Source organism: Mirounga angustirostris, unplaced genomic scaffold (genome assembly GCF_029215605.1).
Source record: "Mirounga angustirostris isolate CCGP_5_RB_7025 unplaced genomic scaffold, mMirAng1.0.hap1 SCAF_2, whole genome shotgun sequence".
Taxonomy (NCBI): domain Eukaryota; kingdom Metazoa; phylum Chordata; class Mammalia; order Carnivora; family Phocidae; genus Mirounga; species Mirounga angustirostris.
Genome location: NW_026991710.1, coordinates 39,276,273 through 39,297,435, shown reverse-complemented (window position 1 = coordinate 39,297,435; position 21,163 = coordinate 39,276,273). Strand labels below are relative to the sequence as shown.

General features: G+C 36.1%; 1 protein-coding gene across 2 annotated transcripts in view; it reads right to left on the bottom strand.

Moving 5' to 3' along the window:
• Nucleotides 1-21,163, bottom strand: part of GABRB1 (gamma-aminobutyric acid type A receptor subunit beta1) — a 380,698-nt gene that overhangs the window by 106,086 nt on the left and 253,449 nt on the right. For both annotated transcript variants that reach the window (XM_064582397.1, XM_064582401.1), the window contains exon 5: nt 7,937-8,019. In XM_064582397.1, coding sequence (XP_064438467.1) covers nt 7,937-8,019 — 83 coding nt within the window. The remainder of the gene's footprint in view (nt 1-7,936; nt 8,020-21,163) is intronic.

The following is a 21,163-nucleotide window of genomic DNA, read 5'->3' as shown; positions in this document are numbered from 1 at the left end:
ACTCCATTCCTCCACTGGCTTTTATTTTATAACTTTAAAGAATCAGAGACTTTTCACAAAGAGTGCTTTTTCACAGTTTCAAAGAAGCAGCCTGGAAAAAGGAAAAAATTAATTCAGAAAGTATTCCCTTCTTCCATACACCCACCCCTCTGCTCATCAAAAAAGCTACAGGCACTAAAATTCATTAACATTTCTATGAACATAAATGTGAAATATTCATTTTCATTAAGTAGTCTACTGAATATGGCAAAATCAAATTTATCTAAGGAGATATCCAATGCTGCTAATTTCCTTGACAATGGGGACATAAAGCAAGGGAAGCCATGAATCATTCATGAAGTTCAATTTACTTCTGTTATTTTTGGTGTTTAACATCCATGAATAGAAAGTGTGCAGCATGTTGTAGATGCTATTTTTAAATTATTTCAGATCAGAATTAATGATTTGGCAGGCAGCGATAAAATAAGAATGATTCAAAGGTTTTGCTTGTAATTATCCTATATTTCATATTTTTCTTGTGAGTATATGTTCATGTATTCATAACATTTTTCCTATATTCTAATATCCTTTATAAATCACAATCACTTTAGAACCAATATTTTAGGCAAGCACATAAAGTAATTTGTTGGTGATGTAACTAAATTAAATAAACTCTCTGAGTCCTAGATTTTAGGGCTTAAAGACATCTTTAAGGTTGTATAATTAACTGGCCTCTCAAAGAGGAATGTCTTTTACATTAATACTGGTAGGTGGCCATTTCCAATTAATTGAAAAGCCTCTGTGGGATGGGAAGTCTTTCTTTAGCAAAGACTTATTTCATGAATGGTCACCTTTGCTCATTGCAAATATTTCTCTTAAATTCTACATCTGCCTTCCTATAACTTCTGCCCAACCATGTGCTTGGTTATTGCTGTCTCATCAGGATTTACTTGTCACACAGAGCCACATATAGTCACCACTTAAGAAATGCCAGTTGAATTGAATTAAATGGGTTCAAATCTAGCACTCTGGTTGTGATAGTTCTGTCATCTTGACTGGGGTGCCCAGATGGTTGGTCAAACACTATCCTGCATGTTCCGGTGAGGGTGTTTTTGGATGAGAATAGCATTTTAATCAGCAGACTGAGTAAGTAGACTGTACTCCCTACTGTGAGTGGTCCTCACCCATCAGGTGAAGGCCCGAATGAAACAAAAAGACTGACCCTCCTCAGATCAGGAAAGAGTTCCTTCTGCCTGACTATCTTTGACTGAGGACAATCAGTTTTTTCTTGTTTTCAGACTCAAATTGAAACACCAGCTCTTCCTGGGTCTCAAGCCTGCTGGCCTTCAGACTAGAACCACACCATCAAACTCTTCAGTTTGCTGACTCACACTACAGATCTTGGACTTATCAGCTTTCATAATTGTATGAGCCAACTCCTTATAATAAATCTCTCTCTCTCTCTCTCTCAATTGGTTATGTTTCTCTAGAGAATCCTGACTAATACACTGGGCAACACCTAACGTAAGGTTTCTCTTCTATATGATAGCATTTAAAACATTTGGAAATGTCTGTTATGCCTCCCTAAAATTTTCTTTCCAGATATCTTGGTCTTCTCTGAAGATAATTTCTCTGAAGGAAATTATCTTAATATGGCATTAAGAACTGGACACATGTCTCCACATGTGGTTTTACCAGCACAGACTTTTATAGAACTGCTCCTGTCTCATGTCTGGATACTATACTTATTTTGATTTTATTTCAAGGTGTTAAATAAAGCTTAGCATTTCACTTCTGCAAACATCACATTTTCTCAGGGAATTTTCCATAGCTAAGTTGGGCCACTTTATTAGGTAGACACATTTTTCTTATCACTTGCTATTTTTTGGACGAGGAAACAATTTTATTTTGGAAATAATCCAACACGACTATGGCTTGACATTCTGTGTACATGGTGTTACTACCAAGACATTTAAATCAATACAGTGACAATATTCTGAAACTAAGAGATAGAGTAGAAAGTTCACAAAATTGAGTATGTTAAGACAATGACTAAGTTAAAAATTTCCAAACCATTTTTTAAAAAGAAACAAGTATAAAAATGACCAGGTATTATTAAATGTTTCCTTTTTTTGATAAATTGGTTGTGGTTTAGGTAGGACGGATGTGGATAGTTGATGATTCAAGTGAAGCCCCCTCCACCCCACCCCACCATTGATAGTAATTCATGATATTTACCAGGCTATCAAAATTCCCTAACTGGCTCTTGGTTGACACATTTACAATCTTAAATTTTTGAGTTAGTCTTAAGGCATGAACATAGAACTGCACAAATGAAAAAAAATATTTCATTGCACATAAAAAAATCCCTGCCTTAAATTTTATCTGAAGAAATTAGAGCTAGACTTATCTTCTAAAATACAAAAGACTTGAAACATCTGGAGCCAAAAAATTTAGCAAACATACACCCCACAGGTACTTATTGTCAGGTATGAGACTAGGTTTTAGTTATTGTGTGGTGAACAAAACTCCCTCCCTTCATGGAGTTTATAATCCACAGAAAGGAAAAAAACAGTAAACATGGAAACAAATACTACTAAGTGCTATTTGGGAAACTAACAGAATTTTGAATAAAATAAATAGGGGTTCCTAGTTTAGATTGGATTCTCAGGAAAGCTTCTTATAGGAGGTGGCATCATAGGTGGGAACTATAGGATAAGGGGAAATCACCATAATGAGGAAAAACATTTCAGCCAGAAGGAACAAGATGGTGAAGATAATGAGATAGAGGAAAGCTTAGTCTGCAAGAAACAAAGAATCTGTAGTGTTGGAGTTTAGGGTAGTAAGCAAGGGAAAGACAGCTATAGATGAGAGTGGAGATATCAAGGGAGGGCAGGTCACACAGAAGCTTGAAGGGTATATTAAGAAGTATTGGTGCAATGGGAAATCTTTGAAGATTTTTAGCATAGAATATGATTCAATTTACATATTGCAAAGATCACTCTGGCTGCTGGGTACAGAATGGGTTGGGGAGAATCAGGAGTGAAAGCAAGAAGACCAATAAAAAGATGGCTACAGAGGTACAGATCTGTGAATTCAACCGTCTTGCACAATTTTGTACCTATGAAACAAATAATGTAATATATGTTAAGAAAAAAAAGAAGAAGAAGATAGCAGGAGGGGAAGAATGAAGGGGGGGAATTGGAGGGGGAGACGAACCATGAGAGACGATGGACTCTGAAAAACAAATGAGGTTTCTAGAGAGGAGGGGGCTGGGAGGATGGGTTAGCCTGGTGATGGGTATTGAGGAGGGCACGTTCTGCATGGAGCACTGGGTGTTATGCACAAACAATGAATCATGGAACACTACATCAAACTAATGATGTATGGTGATTAACATAACAATAAAAAATTTTAAAAAAAGAAAGACAAATACTATACAATCTCACTAAAATGTGGACTCTAAAAAAAAAAAAAAGAGAGAACTCACATATACAGAGACCAGATTGGTGGTTGCCAGAGTTGGGTGTGGGGGGTTGGTGAAGGGGGTCAAAAGGTACAAAATTCGAGTTATAAAATAATTAAATCATGGGATGTACAGCATGATGACTACATTTAATACTATACTGTATATTTGAAAGTTGTTAATAAAGTGAATCTTAAAAGTTAAAAAAAAAAAGATGGCTACAATGATTCAGGTAAGAAGTCATGGTGGTTTGGTGGCAGTAAGGTTGGAAGAGTGGTGAAAGGGTTTGATAAATATCTTGCAAATAGAATGGATGGTACTTGACAATAGATTGGTTGGGAGGAGTGTGAGGGAAATGTTAACCACTAATCCTAGGATGCTGGTTGGATAGTGGGATTAAGAGATTAGAAAGGAAACTCATTTGGGAGAGAAAAATTGATAGTTAAGTTTTGAGCAAATTAAATGTAAGAAGTCTTTGAAACATAAAGGTAAATATGCCAAGAAGAGTGCTATATATCAGTCTGGGGCTTCGAAGATATCTGAGCTGGAGTTATAAATTTGGGGATTATTAGATAAAGATGGTATGTAAAGAGAGGCCCTTTGTAACGTTTCGGAGAACACTGCCAGTGGAGGTGGGAGATGGGTAGGCAGGTTCCAAGTTACAGTGGGTTAAGTAGAAGTTAGACAACAGACAAGACATAGACCAATCTTTTAAGCAGTTTGGAGAAAAAGAAAGCAGAGAGATTAAGAAAAGCTTAAGGAGAGATGTGGGCATAGGGCAGAGGTGTTTATGATAAGAGTTTTCAGGCTGTGAAGAGAGGTAGCAGACAGGGTGAGGCTGAGGCTCTAGGAGAGCAGGAGTAGAAGTGTGTGTGAACTTGAGAAAATCAATTCCCAGGGGAGGAAGAGATGAAATCCTGAACACAAGGGTCAGATCAGTCTATACAGGGAATAGAAGTACCTCTTCCTTTGAAATGCAGGGGGCTAACTCAGCATGGTGAAGATATAAGGAAGTCTAGAAGAAGACAGATGAAACCATTAGGAGATTTCAGACCTGAAATGGCTTCTACCTTTTTGGGTAGAGGTAACACTATCTGCTGAGATTTTCCTCAATTGTTGCTGTAAGGAATGGGAAAAGGCACTTGAATCCTCCACGACTATTATTGCAAACCCTTTCTATATCTCCAGGAAGCTTGTGGCTATCAAGTCTTCACATGATAGCTTTACTGATTTCAAATTCCAAATCCTCTTAATACTAAATTCCTTGATTGCATTTTCTATGTGCCATTAACTCATTTTATAGTAGCCCAGGGCCAAGAAGCTATTAATGGGCTCCAAGTTCAAGTAAATTTTCAATTTTACAAGGCTTTATGGCCTTTCCAATTTTACTTGACTAGGTGACATTAAAGTAAAGCAAAACATCTTTAATTTGTCTCAAAGGACATAACCAAGAAAAACATTTCCCCATCCTTGGGATGGTGATGGAAGAGAACATAAGCCAGTAAATTTTGTAAGATAGGTCAAGTTTCCACTCTATTGGTCACAAAAGTGTGATTCGTGCAATCTTACATTGGCAGAATGTCCACTTTATCATTCTTATTTCACAACTAATACTAGAGCTTCTCATTTGTAATCACTTTAAAGCTCAGTTATAGTCTTCATAAACTGTCAGTTCAGGGAGAGCTGTTTCAGCAAATAATGCAATACAGGTCTCTTCATGAAGAGTTAAAAAATAGATGACTGACAGATTCAGTACTTACTGATACTTAGCAACATATTGATTATGTATGCAGGCAAAAACAAGCAAATCTCATTCAAACTCCATATTATTAAAGATTTTTTATTTATTTGACAGAGAGAGACACAGCAAGAGAGGGAACACAAGCAGGGGGAGTGGGATATATTTGCCATATGTTACTTAGTTACTTGAAGTTATTACTCTGAAGATTTAAAATCTCTTTACAGTGGTTAATTAAAAAGGGATACATTTTAAGTAAAACATTAAGCTAGGCAATGTTGTCATTTGAGGCCTTTAAATTTTTTTTTTAGGTTAACATCAATGGAATCAAGGACTACTCGGTTGCCTGCATCCACAGACTGTCTACCCTCTCTCTCCACAGTTGCAATCATTTGACCTTTGATCTAAAAGCAAAATTCTGCTTCAGCTTCTGAGATCTATTTATCAGGGATAATTTTAGGAAATACAGACCAGTCTTTGGTTGATTCAGCATCCTCAACCTAGCTGAGTGGTTCCAATTGGTATTACGCTTCTAATCATTTATGTTCTGCTGCCTTGCTCACCTACTGACTGCAGGATTCTGTGATGGAAAGTATATCATCTGGGTTTGAATCCCCATTTTACCACTATCCTTGCCCTGTGTTCCTGGGTAAGTTATTTAATTCTCTGAGCCTCAGATACACACTCTCTCAAATGTTGTTAGAAATACTTACATTCCAGAGGTGTTATATTAATGTCTAGCTTTTGTTTGGCAAGTAGAAGACAGTTCCGTTTTTTACCCCCTTTCTCCCAGGTTCCTGCCTTCATAGACTCCACATTGCACCAGTTCTCCAGGCCTGAGTTTTGCTTTACTTTAGGTAAATATCTTTAGGGACCAGATTTCTGTGAACTGCTATTGGATTACTTTGATGACGGTCACCATCTGCCTGCATTCCTACATATTAGCTGATTTTAGGGTCCTAATTACTATGCCTTATCCATCTATCCAGACAACTGATTGCATCTTACTGAATTCTCTCAATGATTATGATATGCTCGGGTCACCCCCTTTTGCCTGACATCGTTTTTATGATAACTTTGGACTATCAGGTTGCTTGGACTTCCCCCATCCCCACCCCACAAAAGTTATGTTTAATTTCTGCTTCATTTACAGTTTTTTTTGTCATTATATGATATGATAAATGGACCTAAAAGTCAACTGTTTTCTAAGTCTGAACAAAGAAAATCCCCTGCTTAAAGAAAAATATAAACCTATGATAACAGGAAAACTTGATATGCATTATAAAATAAAATATATATTTTGTGAGAAAATGCTGCTAATTTTAGTACTTGCAATCTACAACACAGAAACAATTCAAGTTAAAATTGAATGGTGTAACCAGAAAACCTTGGAATTTCAAGAGGTTGTCAAATCCTAATGCTGACCAACACAGAAGCAAAGGTAACACTCAGTAGAATCAATGGAAAAGAGGTCAAGAGTAAAAGCCAACCTGTATGAATGAGTAATGAATTCATCCTTCTCTTTCTGTATCAGTTCTAAGAGCTAAAGTTCAGCCTAATTTATTACACATCACAGCCATTAATAAATAGTTGGGTTCATATTTCATTCCTGTGGTTTGAATTTGGTTGTCATTGGCATTTAAACCAAAAGTCACCATCAATAATTTCAACCAACTTATTTATACGATGTATTTTAAAATTAGAATATTAATTAAAGAATAACTCATGAATGATCTTGTTCATTCCAGGTTCTAGTGGGAGTAGATCAATATGTATGTCTAAATATATACAGCTCTTTCTACATAAACATTTCTATTTATTTCCAAGCCTATATATATTAAAACTAGAAAATTAATGTAATTACTTAATAATTAGACACTGGTGAATACATTTATTCTTTAATAACACTATAGGGTCACCTGAAATTTTCCTTTGCTATTTTGATGTTTAGATCTAGAACTATTTTAGATTATCTAAATAAATAGCTATTTCTCACATTACATTAAGCCATGTTATAACGCTCTGAATTACCTCCTGCTACCCTTCTGTGCCCCTGAAAACCAGGAAATTGCCTAGGCCTGGTATTCACAATAAATGGGCTCAACTGCCTGCATGTTGATGGCTGAGAAACAATGAAACAGTCAATAAGATTAAATATTAGTGACTAAAATATTCTAATTGTTAAGAAAGCAATCAATGAAAAACAGCACAAGAAGACAAACAAAAATCAATCACTAGACTTGTAAAACATGAACTCTTTGGCCCAAAGCACAAGCCTCATGAATACCATTTATCATCCTGTTCTTCCCATGAAGAAAGACAATGTGCACAAGACTCTAACATACTGTTTTTCTAAAAGCCAACAATTTACAGTCATTCAGGTGCACAGATTATAGAACCAAAAACAATCTCACAAGGTCGTTTCATACTAACATGTTTTTCTTCTCTTATTAATGCAGCTTGGGTATTAGATGGCCTCGGGGGAAACTCCACTCTAAAGAGAAAAGCATGCATTCGTAAAATGTCCAGCTAAAATAAGTGGACTTTCTCTAACGTTTCAAAAATATAACTGCATTGAAATGACCCTTGAGCCACCAATGTGAGAGAAGATGTCACTGGACTGTGAATCTCTTGAAAAGTTGGCAGGGTGGTGTAGCTAAAAGTATCTCAGTACCGATTACTCAGTGCAAAGTTGAATTTAATTGGGTCAAGCAAACATCCCTCTTTCTCATTCCCCTGTCCAAGTAACTCACAACTTTCAATCTCCAGAGTGCAGTTCTGTTCATCCAGAGGATATCTTCGTAGATCCATCATACATGCAGCTGTGGTTGTGATCCTGTCAGGATGAGAGAGAAAAGACAGCTTCATAAGGATGATGACTTTCATTTCCAGGCTTCTCAGCCCCAAATCATGTTTACTGGTTGACATCAAAATTTTGTGATTAAAATTTTTGAAGGTGAGCAGATTAAGATCAAGTCTTTCTTTGCTGCCATTAGGTGTGTGAGCTGGCTCTGGCTTATTTATCTCCATAAGCCTAGGTCCCCTCATCAATCAAAACACCTACTGCAGGGCACCTGGGTGGCTCAGATGGTTAAGCGTCTGCCTTCGGCTCAGGTCATGATCCTGGGGTCCTGGGATCGAGTTCTGCATCAGGCTCCCTGCTCAGGGGGGAGCCTGCTTCTCCCTCTGTCTCTGCCTCTCTCTCTCTGTCTTTCATGAATAAATAAATAAAATCTTAAAAAAAAAAAACCCACCTACTGCAAAGGATGGCTATGAGGAGTAAAAGAGATAATGTGTTCAAACTCCTAGCCTGGTGGCCCATTCTTAGTTCTCCACAAATGATGGTCATGTTACAGCTGTTACTATCCCATGGTCCTTCCTATACTTACTAAAGCAATGTCTGTGACAATATTTACAGCAAGTCTGGCCTTATGAGTAGGAGGAGATCAACACTATGCATCAAAACCTACCTCCCTCTCCTACTATAACCTAGTAATAAAACAACAACAAAAATGACAAAAACAATAAAACCCATCCTCCATGACATTTGGGGCCTCACATTCATTCCCCACTATTAGCGAGACTTGTTGGATTCATCTCTGAGATCCTCACCTACCTATACTCAGCAGGTAATGTATAACCAGTAAAGAAACACTATCCTAGGATTGGTGTTCACACCTTATTTACCACCTTCTGTTCTCCGCTCAGCTTATTTGTTTATACAAATCCCAGGACCTTGACTCTAGATATCCTACTGGGGTTTCTATTATCCCTCCATTTTCTCTTGCCTGTATAAGTTTCCTAGAATGTGGAGTCTGAGAGTAACTTAAATTCCTATGGTTAGTCCATGCTTACAAACATTTGGTATTACTTAGGAATTGACAAAGTACTTTTCTTAAAAAACAAATTGCATGATCCTTCTCCACAAAGTAATGTCTAACCATAATTTAAAGAATTCAAAAGATTAAAATTTAGTTATGTTTCCTTTCTGCCTTAATCCCCAAGAGCTACAACATTGGACATTTTCCATAAATACTCTGTGTGCAAAAGAAGACAGGTATGTCTTCTTAGGGGGAAACTTCTTAGATAACATCTACTATGTCCCCTGTTCTGGACCTTGCTTGTTTTCATTAACAATGCATCTTGGATTTGGTTCCTTGTCAGTAAATAATAAGCCATCTTAAAAAAAATTTACCATAGCAGGTTCAGCTCTATGGAAATATCATGATTTATTTTTCGAATGACACTTCAGTGGGCATTTACATCATTTCTTATTTTTTTACTTTTACAGATGAAGATGCTCTGAATATACTAATATACTCTACTATGTCTGGCTATATCTGTTGGCTGTTTCTAGAACGGGAATTGTTAGGAAAAATGGTATATACACTTAAAATTTTGCTACATCACCCTTCATAGAAGTTGTGCCAATTTATACTCTCATCAACAGTATATTTAAATTCAACAAGGTGTTTCTCAAACCTATGTTTTTTTTTTGTGGCTGCTAAGACGAGTTATTATTTTGGTAATTTGTGTTAACCTAACAGGCACCTTCTTAAAAACATTATTAGGAAATACACTAACTGTTTCCAATTTCTCTTTGGCTTTCCTTACAAAAAATGAAAGTTTAGGGGCGCTGGCGTAGCTGAGTCGGTTGAGTGGCGGACTCTTGATTTCTGCTCAGGTCATGATTTCAGGATCCTGAGATAACAAGCCCCGGGGGCTTTGTGCTCAGTGGGGGGCGGAGGAGAGGGTCTGCTGTAGGTTCTCTCTCTCCTTCTCCTTCAGCCCTTCCCCTCACTTGTGCTCTCTCTCAAATAAATAAATAAATAAATAAATAAAGGTTTTTTAAAAATGGAAGTTTAGCAAGATGAACATTTGCATGTTCCCTTTGAAGCCTTTCTTAGACAGGATGTTGGTCAATTTAATCAGATTTATTTTAGCTTTATATAAGAGCAAAAGGAATTTTAAAATTCAATTAAAAATTTCTTCCAAGTACTTTACAAAAAATATGAAAACTAGTTGTATTCCGGAATTTAGTACATAAAAGTATTTTACCAGATTCCTTATTGCTTCCCACTCCCATTATCACACGAATTAATTTTTCCACTTAATAATATATCATTAATTATCTTCTGTTGTCTGGAAATACAATTCCACAACATTATTTTTATGGCCTGCATGTATCTCAAATACCCTCAATAAGAGGACACAATGAATATTTAAAATGCTTTAAAAATCACCTATCTACTTTACTATATTCTTTAATAGCTTCTTATGAATTAAAAAATTCAGGAGGATATGAACATTCCCTAGAAATGAATAGTGTGGCCAGCCCTATGATTTAGCCAGTAATTCTCAACCAGGGATATTTTTCCCCCCACAGGGGACATTTGGCAATATCTGGAGACATATATTTGATCATCAGACTGGGGGCGGAGGCTTGCTACTGGCATCCAGTGGGTAGAGGCAGGGCTGCAGCTAAACATCTTACAATGCCCAGGATAGCACCCAACAATAAAGAATTATCTATTCCAAAGCGTCAGTGGTGCCAAGGTTGAGAAACCCTGCTACAACGGTGGTTTTCAAACATTTTTCCTCTGAGGATAATTTTAATAAAATGAAATCTTCTAGAGAACCTCAATATATAAAACACAAATGAAATGAAAGCCGTATTTTGTTAATATAAAATTACCTTATAAATTCAAATGTTGACATCTATTTTTTTTCTTTTTCTTTTTTTTAAATTCTTATGTTAATCCCCATACATTACATCATTAGTTCCAGATGAAGTGTTCCATGATTCATTGTTTGTGCATAACACCCAGTGCTCCATGCAGAACGTGCCCTCCTCAATACCCACCACCAGGCTAACCCATCCTCCCACCTCCCTCCCCTCTAGAACCCTCAGTTTGTTTTTCAGAGTCCATCGTGTTGACATCTATTTTAATGAGCACAGAATTTGAAAGCAGGGGGTACAGTGAGAATTATGATCTTATATCTCTCTCAGCACCAATTATTTTTGTATAGTATCAAAAAATCCTAATAAGGAAGGAAACACTTACTTCTAAAATCTCACAGGACTGGCTATAGGCTTCCCTGAATTAGCAGGGGGGAACCCCCAGGTTATCAAGGAACCTTCTCTATAATCAATCACACTTTTACAAAGGTTCAGATACATCCCTAGATGACTGGACTCTGGCAGGTGTTTAATATGGATTAAAGGGAAGCTTTACTTGTTGCTTCATGCTCTGCATAAGTTAATCTGGTAGCAAAAGTTAATACTATGATGGTCTTGAATGCATAAAAATGTGGCATAGGATGCATTACAGTGTGTATGCTTCTTATTATAGCTTAAAATAATTACAATATTTAAAAATCAAATTAAAATAAAATATTTATGGAACTATGGAAGAGCTTTAGGGATACTTGAGAGCATCATTTGAGCCCTCTTGGTCAGCATACCTCACTTAATTGACCTCATTTTCAGACATGTGTCATCAAGTAAGTGAACCACATCATATCGGAAGAAGGACAGGCATCTTTTGTCGAATTACTGATTCCCATGTTGTGAAGCTCTGGAATTTTTACAAAGCAATTTGAAAAGCCAACAAAGCATTGTATATAAATGAATAACAAATGTTTCATAGATATGTGTCCTAGAGTTGTGAGTGACCAAAAAAAAAATCTTTTTTAAAGCATAACTGAATTTACTGTTGCTACTTGTTATGATCAATCCTTTTAGCAATCAATAGATACAATATCTAATAGATAATCACCTTGGGAAACTATATATCACACCAGAGGCTTGCCCATGATCTAATGATTTCTCAACTAGTATCACCTGGACCAGTTTACTTCTGCCTCAAGTTTCATTATGAAACCGAGCAAAGTAAAGTAATCACAACTCAAAGAGGGAAATAGCTCTAGGAACTAGAGCTGTGAAAAGTGCCTGACTTTCTCTGAAGAACACTGACATTAGTGAAATAACTTCCTTCTTGGGATCTATCTGTTCCAAATTTCAAATACTCAAGAGGATTTCATTGGCTCAACTTGGATTAGGTGCCAACTCTTCCAAATTATTTAGTAAAAGCTGGAAGGAAAGTTGCACTCATATAAATGTTGTCACCAGGGACCCATAACGGTCTCTTATCTCAAGAAAGAAGGAATCATTGAAGCTCAGGCAGGGACCCCTACATACACAGGAATTCATACATTTATGTTGTGGCCTGTAGAAATGTATGTAACTAAGTATTGATCTCTGCTAATTTAAGGGTTTGGCATTTCTAGATTTTGAAATACTTATGGCTAAGTGAGTAGAGTGTCCTGAGCTCTTTATGAGAAAAAAAAGGCTGAGCAAGGATTCCCAGGATCATCAATAAAAAGAGAAATGTCCCTGGGCATCAGCTCTTCTGTCTTCTGGGTGAGAAGCAACAATGAATACCTCTAAGAATGACTGTTTCCAATGTTCCCATTTGTTCACTTTGCCAGATGTAATTGCTCAGCAGTGGTTAGTCACCTCCACAATTGATTAGCACATCCATATGGAAATGTACTCACAGTGTGGCTGAAGCAGCCTGAAATTCTAAATCTTCTATGGAATCGAAGGTGCCAAAAATCGCAAACTGAATGGGTTGAGAGCTTCAAGACTGAAGTGGTTTTTGAATTTTGTTTTTAACTTTCACACCCAAGTCATTCATTCTGAGTGTGTGAAGACATTATTATTGGTTGATAGCAAATGAAAGTACACTAGAGTGGTACCAGCTATAGGTAAAAGCCTTAACTGACTGTTTCTCTGAACACAGACTTCCCAGAGAGCATAACACTCAGCTGTCTTCTTTCAAAGACCTTTCAAATGGCTTACATTATAATCCAATTTATTGACATTTTGAAGGTTAGGTCAGAACACTATAATAGGCTGTTAGTTAGAAACTATGGTCCCATGAGACTTTGGACTGAATGGGTATCATGTTGCTGTAGTATTCATTTATTAAGGTGTATGCTGTTTGGTCACTGACCTTAAGAGCCCCTGTAATTGCAAATCATGTATATTTGATGTCTAAGGGTAGTATGACTCTCATTGCTGAAAAAATACAATCCAGGAAGTCCTGGCCTATAAATAGATTAAAATCCAGTCTTCCCCACACCCATAAGTACACACATAAACATATGGAGAGGGCACTTTTACAAATTAAAACGATGTAAACTCAAATTAATGAACAAGTTATGTACATATGACTGAGATTTTCCTATAATCTTCCATTCTACAGGGACAAGCTCCCTGTAGAGCAAAGTTATACTATTTAATAGAATTTATATGAAAAAAAAAATATGAGGAAGGAGCCTGAAAATGTTGAATCGAAATGACACCCCTAAGATTGGTGAGATTGATGGTGAGTAGCAGTTCAAGGTTGATATCAGCATCACTTAGTGAAGTTGGTTTGAAGAATGGCCTTTTTGGTCTCTGGGCTGCATCTTTAATCTCTGTTAGGTATATCACCCAAAGAAACTGATGAGGGAAGATGGCTGGGTTAGCCTGAGTCATAACTAGTGAGTACATAGATTTTTTTTCCTTAGCTAACACTTACTGAGTGGATAAAAAGAATAGGTATTATTTTCATAGTTTGCATCAAATTTTATTTTAGGTGGCTACTATGTTTAGGAAAATGCCTTGGTATTTGAAGGTGAAATCTTAAAGGTGTGAGACATGAATGATAAGAAAATGAAAGGAGATAAAACCACTATGTGAGATTTAAGAGTAATTTAAGTGTGGGGAAGGAAAATGAGGAAGTAGCAAAAATTTAAAAAACAGTTATATTTAATATTCAATTAAAAATTTTTGCATTACTATGATAATAAATTTTTCTCTACACCTAAATCAATACCAAGACACACACACACACACACGCAGGGTAAAGCCTTCTGTAAATGTTTTATTTTTATTCTCGGAAAGGGCTGAATTCCATATCTTGACAGCATTCATGGAACAGTACTCTATAAATCAAACCAATTCAGCGACAGCCAAGATTCTAAGCCATAGATGGTTGAATCATGTAAGCTCTTTGGGAAACCTCAGCAATCCTGGGAAGGCATTGGACTCCCACAAATAATGGATTGTGGATTTAAGCTACTCTTACCTAGATCTTAAGGGACAGATTGATCTTAGCTAATATTATGTTGGAATTTTATATGATGGACACTATGCTAAGCATCATGCATACTATATTAGTTTCCTATTGCTGTTGTAACAAGTTACCAAAGATTTAGTGGCTTAAAGCAACACAGATTTATTCTCTTACATTTCTGGAGGGGCAAAATCCTAAAATCAAGGTTTTAGTAGGGCTGTGCTCCTTCTAGAGGCTCTAAGGGAGAATCCATTTTCTTGCCTTTTTCAGCTTCTAGAGGCTGCTTGCCTTCCTTGGCTCATGGCCCCTTCCTCCATCTTTAAAGAGCATCATTCCAATCCCTGCTTCTGTCTTCACATCCCTTCACTCTCTGACTCTCCTGCCTTCCTTTTATAAGAAACTTCATGATTGATTGATTATATGCATCCAGATAATCCAGGATAATCTCATCTCAAACTTTTAAATTAATCATACCTGTAAAGTCCCATTGACTTGTAAGGGATCATATTCACCGGTCCTGAGAATTAGGACATGGACATCTTTGGAGGGCCATTATTCTGACTACCACACATGCATTATTTAATTATTTACAACTGCCTTATTATGTTGATGTCATTTTTATGCTATTTTCAAAGAAAAAGAAACTGACACTTAATGGGGTTAAGAAATGTTTCCAAGTTTACATAATCTGTAAATGGTAACACTGGGATTCACACTCAGATAGGCTAGACTCACGACCTGAGGTTTATTTCTCCTCAGTTACTATATTCAGGCCAAATAAATCTAAGCAGAGAGCTATTGGTTCAGTGTAGGAGTTATTTTTCCTATAAACAGTAAAGTAAATTTAAAAAAATATTAAGAATATTAAGAGTTGACCTTACCATATATATGCAGTGTTCATTATCAGTAATGATTCATCAGTAAGTCAGAACATACTTTACCCAATCAATAATGAGTGTACAAATGATAGAGGATGCACCAGGAATCATGCAATCCTGTAAGCATCAAGGCTACAGTTGTTAAAAATATCCAACTCACTTTCATGCTGTCATAATTTTTTGGAGGGGGGGGAGTTGTTTTTAGTACCATCAGGTCTCAGGATATAGAAGATACAACCACTGTCTATTGGTTTCACAAAATAGCCATACATGGTATGCTTATTTCTCAATTGGGTAAGCCATCTTTGCCATTTTTCTAGAGATGCAAATATCTTACCTCAGAGAAATGTTTATCTTATCAAGAGAGCATGGAAATCACTCAGAAGGAATAGAGTTCAATCCTACACTTATTTAGTTGGTGGCAATTTGGACAAAAGATGCCTTAACCTGGGTTGGTGATGTTCCAAGAACAGAGGTGTTATGGAGGTGGATGCAGTGTGGAACAGGGAAAGAGAAGAGAATTATTATATGCACACATAAGTTCAATGATTGGTACATAGTAGTCACACAATTAACCCTACTATTATTATTTTTAAATTATGTGCTTCTAAATAAATAAATAAACAAACACATACATACATACATACATACATACATACATACATACATACATACAAGATTACTGATACAAATACATTGTAAGATTAATGCATGGTCATAATAAAACATCTGGGAAATACAGAAAATTACAGATAAGAGAATACAAATGACACATAATCTCATTACCGTAATCTCATTAATTTCCTTTCTTTTAAGTATATTGTTTAGCAAAGTGAAATTACACTGTATTCAACAACTTCATTTGTTGCTTTTTGGTTAACCTTGAAGGTAAGAATTTTCATAAGTTAGCAATAGTCTCCATGAACATATTTTGAATGGATATTCAAGATTTTGTCATATAGATAATTGTGATACCTAACAATTCCTCTTGGATGGCATCATTAATTACTCCTTGGTTATGCTTTAAAAAATCCATGCTGAATAAATAGCATTCTCATGGCTACTCTTACATTTTTACTTTTTCTTATTTCATTCCAAGTTTCTGCTTTCTTTTCTCCGTTTTGTACTCTTACTGCTGAATGTTAATGACACCCTTCTCAGTTCAATCCCAAGCAGTTGTTTTCAGGTAATTAGCTACATACCAAATGTTGTGTAAATGAGCTCATTTTTACTCATTTCTGTCAGGATAGGGTGATTCATGAACCACTTTGTGAATATGAAAAGCTGTTCATAAATCAGAGAGTCTTGGGGCAGGGGAGCAAAAAAAAAAAAAGGTAATAACAGGGCCAGAGTAATTAATAGACCCTTGTCAAGCATCCTGTGTCAACTTCAGTCATCTTTTATCTTAGATGTCTGGCTGAGTTTAAGACAGACTACTTTTCCCAAATATATCACTATATTCATATAATGGTGGAGTACAAGAGCATCCTTTAAATTTCTATTATGTTTAATATTTCCTAATAATCATTAGCTGAGATCTGTGCTAAGGGGCTGAAAAAAATATGGCTACCTCCTCCAAATCAGAGCATTTTTATTCTCATTGTTTTGATCATCAGGAATTTCTGTGGTGGACTGTGAAGAATTAAAATAACTCGCCCTTAAACAATGAGAAGGGACTTAAAAATTGGAGTCAAAGTCAGATATTTACCTTGAATGGAAGACTATGACTTGGTAATCAATAAGTGCAGGTTATTTAAACACGGAGTCAGACAGAATTAGGAGGTAAAGCAAAGTTGTGGATCTTTCACAATTATTAATTTTTTTCTTGGTGTATGTTAAGTGAAAATATAGATCTTTGTTTCTTTCCAGTTTTTATTTAAATTCTAGTTAGTTAACATATAGGGTAATATTGGTTTCTGGAGTAGAATTTAGTGATTCATCACTTACATATAACATCCAGTGCTCATCATAACAAGGGCCCTCCTCTTAAAACCCATCACCAATTTAGCACATCTTCCCACCCTCCTCCCCTCAGCTTTTCTCTATAGTTAAGGGTCTCTATGGTTTGCTTTCCTCTCTTTTTTTCTCCCTTCCCATTTGTTCATCTGTTTCATTTCTTAAATTTCACATGAATGAAATCATATGGTATTTGTCTTTCTCTGACTGACTTATTTCACTTAACATAATACACTAGCTCCATTCACATTGCACATGGCAAGATTTCATTCTTTTTGATGGCTGAGTAATATCCCACCACACACACACACACACACACACACAGACATAGCACCTCTTCTTTATCTTTTTGTCAATTGACAATTAATAATTTTTTTGACTTATTTGCAAATATGCTCTGTTGCTTTGCCATATGATGATTTCTCCCAAAACAAGAGCTCACACATTTACTGAAAAGTAATCAGAGTAATCTTGAAATGGTATTCCTGATGGAGTAAAATAAGGTTCAGCAGTGATACAGCATTAAAATGCTACAGTGTCTTAAGACAATGGCTTTATGTTGAGAAAAATACAAAACAAAGCAAAACCCAAAGTGAATATAAGTAAGACAGGAGTATAAATTGTGCAAAGTTTCCAGCTCCCTATCTCAGTAGAAAAGCAGGGCTTGGGACATCATTCTTTTCCTTTTTAAATACATAATACTCTGTAGCTCCATCCATGTCAAAGAAACATAGGGAGAGAGAAAAAAAGGGAGGAAAACCAAGAAACAGACTCCAAACTATAGAGACCACACTGATGGTTACCAGAGGGGAGGTGGGTGGGGGTATGAGTTAAACAGGTGATGAGATTAAGGAGTGCACTTGTTGTGATGATGTATTGCATATAAGTATTAAATCACTAAATTCTACACCTGAAACTAATATTACACTGTTAACTAACCAGAATTTAAGTAAAAACTTGAAAAAAAATTAAGCTAGTTGAGAGGTGATTATGTATTCTGAAAGACAAAAATAGAAAGAGGATTTTATGTTTCCAAGTTAATGATGAAGCATTCCAGATATTACAGTAATAAAATATAATAAATAAAATAATAAAATAAAACACTGTTTTTTGTCCCTGTGCTTTTATAAGCATAAATTCCCCAAATGGAGCTACAAAATAAAATAAGGTTTCTTTTCTATTAATTTTATTATAAGTACAATGTTAAAGAGGTAAATTTTGGAGAGTTCAGTATGACCCAGCCATTCTACTTTTAGATGCCCACTCACTTGTGCACAAGGAGTCAAAAGTAGAGTGTTTATCAAGGACTCCTTGTAATAGCCAAAACAGGTAAATAGCCCAACTGTCCAGCAAAGCAAAAGGGATACACAGCTTTGGTGTATAGGCTGTGGACTACCCGACAGTAGTTAAAATGAATGAACTAGATCTACATGTATAAACATGGGGATATCTCGCATAATGTTGTGTGAGGAAAAAAAAAATAGAAAAATGCCTACAAAAAGCTACATATACAATGGAATATTACTCAGCCATAAGAAAAGAATGAAATGCTGCCATTTGCAATGACGTGAATGAAGCTAGAGAGTATTATGCTAAGTGAAATAAGTCAGTCAGAGAAAGACCAATACCCTATGATTTCACTCATATGTGGAAATTAAGAAACAAAACAAATGAGCATAGGGAAAAAAAAGAGAGAGAGACAAACCAAGAAACGGACGCTTAACTATAGAGAACAAACTGATGGTTACCAGAGGAGAGGCAGGTGGGAGGATAGGTGATGGGGATTAAGGAGGGCACTTGTTGTGATGAGCACTGGGTGATGTATGAAGTGTTGAATCACTATATTGTACTCCTGAAACTAATATTACACTGTATGTTAACTAACTGGAATGTAAATACAAACTTAAAAAAATAAAATTTTATGAGACCAATTTATATGCCTTAGGAAATCACATGTGTGTATGCATGCAGCAAAATAAAAAGAAATGTATACATTGAATTCATAAACAGCAATTTTGGCTTAGTAGTGTGTCAGCAGGGAAATGTAGGGGAAGGAGAAGCAATAAGATGGGATGGAGATGGAGTTGTAACAATCTCTGAAAGGGTTTTAACCTTCCCTCCATCTTTTTTCCTCTCTCTGTCTTCCTTCCTTTCTTCCTTCCTCTCCTCCTTTGTCCATGTATCTGAACAGATAAATCTTCAAATAACCCACTTACACTCTTATTTTAAAAGTTTTGAATTAGGTATAATATAGCTGCCTTCCTGTCCCTATCCTAGAATTACCATTAAAAAAGTAAAGGAACACAAAGTTTATCTTTCCTTCACATTCTCTATACCTAATTGGCAATTAGTAGTGGACAATGATTATAATCTTCTGAAATGAGTCCCTTCAGTTAAGAGATTTACCAACATACACAGATTTCCTCACATATATATGATATATATAACATATATATTTCATCATATATTTCTAATCACAATTTGCAATTATACACCTGTTTGTTTGATTCTTTGTTTCTTGCGTGGCTGCTTGAATAGATGGTAAGTGCCACAAGGGAAATCACCTCTTAACGATTCATTTACTGGCGTCCAATCCAGTGTCTGGCACAGAATTAAGGTATACATTCATGGAATTAATATGCAACCTCAGGAAATACTGAAATCATTACTTCTCTAGAGAAGAGAGAAAAAGACCACTGTGCTGTCTTTATTATAAGGCTATCAATGTTGCTTGGAATACAGATTGAAAATAAAGATCCATTTCACCCATGCAAATGCAATTTCTTATTAAAAAATCATTTGGGGGCATTTGCTAAGTAAACAGCCAGAGGTTATTGTCAGTTGGATAATTTTTTAGGGCCATGAAGCTGCTTTGATGCATGCTTAAATTGAGCCTGGGGTCATAGGATGTCTCATCTGTTAGGGTTTTTAGATGCCATGTGAGAGAAGAGTAGCCATAACACTAGTATTTGCATTAAATAATCCAAATGTAGATATAGGTTCACATACACCCCTTCCCTTGCTACTGAGGGAACCTATACACAGGGTCTCAAGGAATAAAAAGTTGGTTTCCTTTCTAGGAGCAAAATAGGGACTGTCATTACCAAATAGATGAATGGAAGGGGACTTAGTGGTTAATCTGTGTCAGATTTCTCTCTAGTGATTGGTGAGTGGGCCAGGAGCTGGACTTTTCTATGTGAAAAGCAAGAATTTACATGGCATGAGATTTCTGTTTTGAATCATTAAAACATTAAATTTACACCAGTATCCATTAGAATGCTAGCTTCGTAGGCAGTTAATAATTAATAATTTGGGTTGTCTGGCAGATTTTTCAGTTTAAAAAGTGAAGAAAAATGAAGGAATGTTTAGATAACTTAGAACTGAAGCATACATGGACTTAAAGGGAGAAACTTAAAAATACCTTATAAAAGGAGTAACATGCTGTTGTTCTTATGTATGTAAATTATGTATAAATAGCATAAGTGCAATTCTAACTGTCATCATCATTCTCCATTGAATATTAGCAATGCACATTTACCTCTGTGCATTGCTAATTTGCACAGATTTACACTGAAATCCTTTTACACTGAAATCCATTTACACTGAAATCCTTAATTGATGGTTATACCTGAAGAAGGCTGTGATTAATTTCTTAAAAGACAAGTGCAATCAAATTACATAATTCACAGAAGTAGTTTTTTAGAGTAGTCCTTCCTTTTTATTTTTTATTTTTATTTTTATTTTTTTAAAGATTTTATTTATTCATTTGAGAGACAATGAGATAGAGAGAGAGCATGAGAGGGGGGAAGGTCAGAGGGAGAAGCAGACTCCCTGCCGAGCAGGGAGCCCAATGCGGGACTCGATCCAGGGACTCGATCCAGGGACTCCAGGATCATGACCTGAGCCGAAGGCAGTCGCTTAACCAACTGAGCCACCCAGGCTCCCAGTCCTTCCTTTTTAAACAAAGGAAGTTTTAGTCGCTGGAAATTCAGAGTGAATAAATGTACATTTCTTCTAGTAT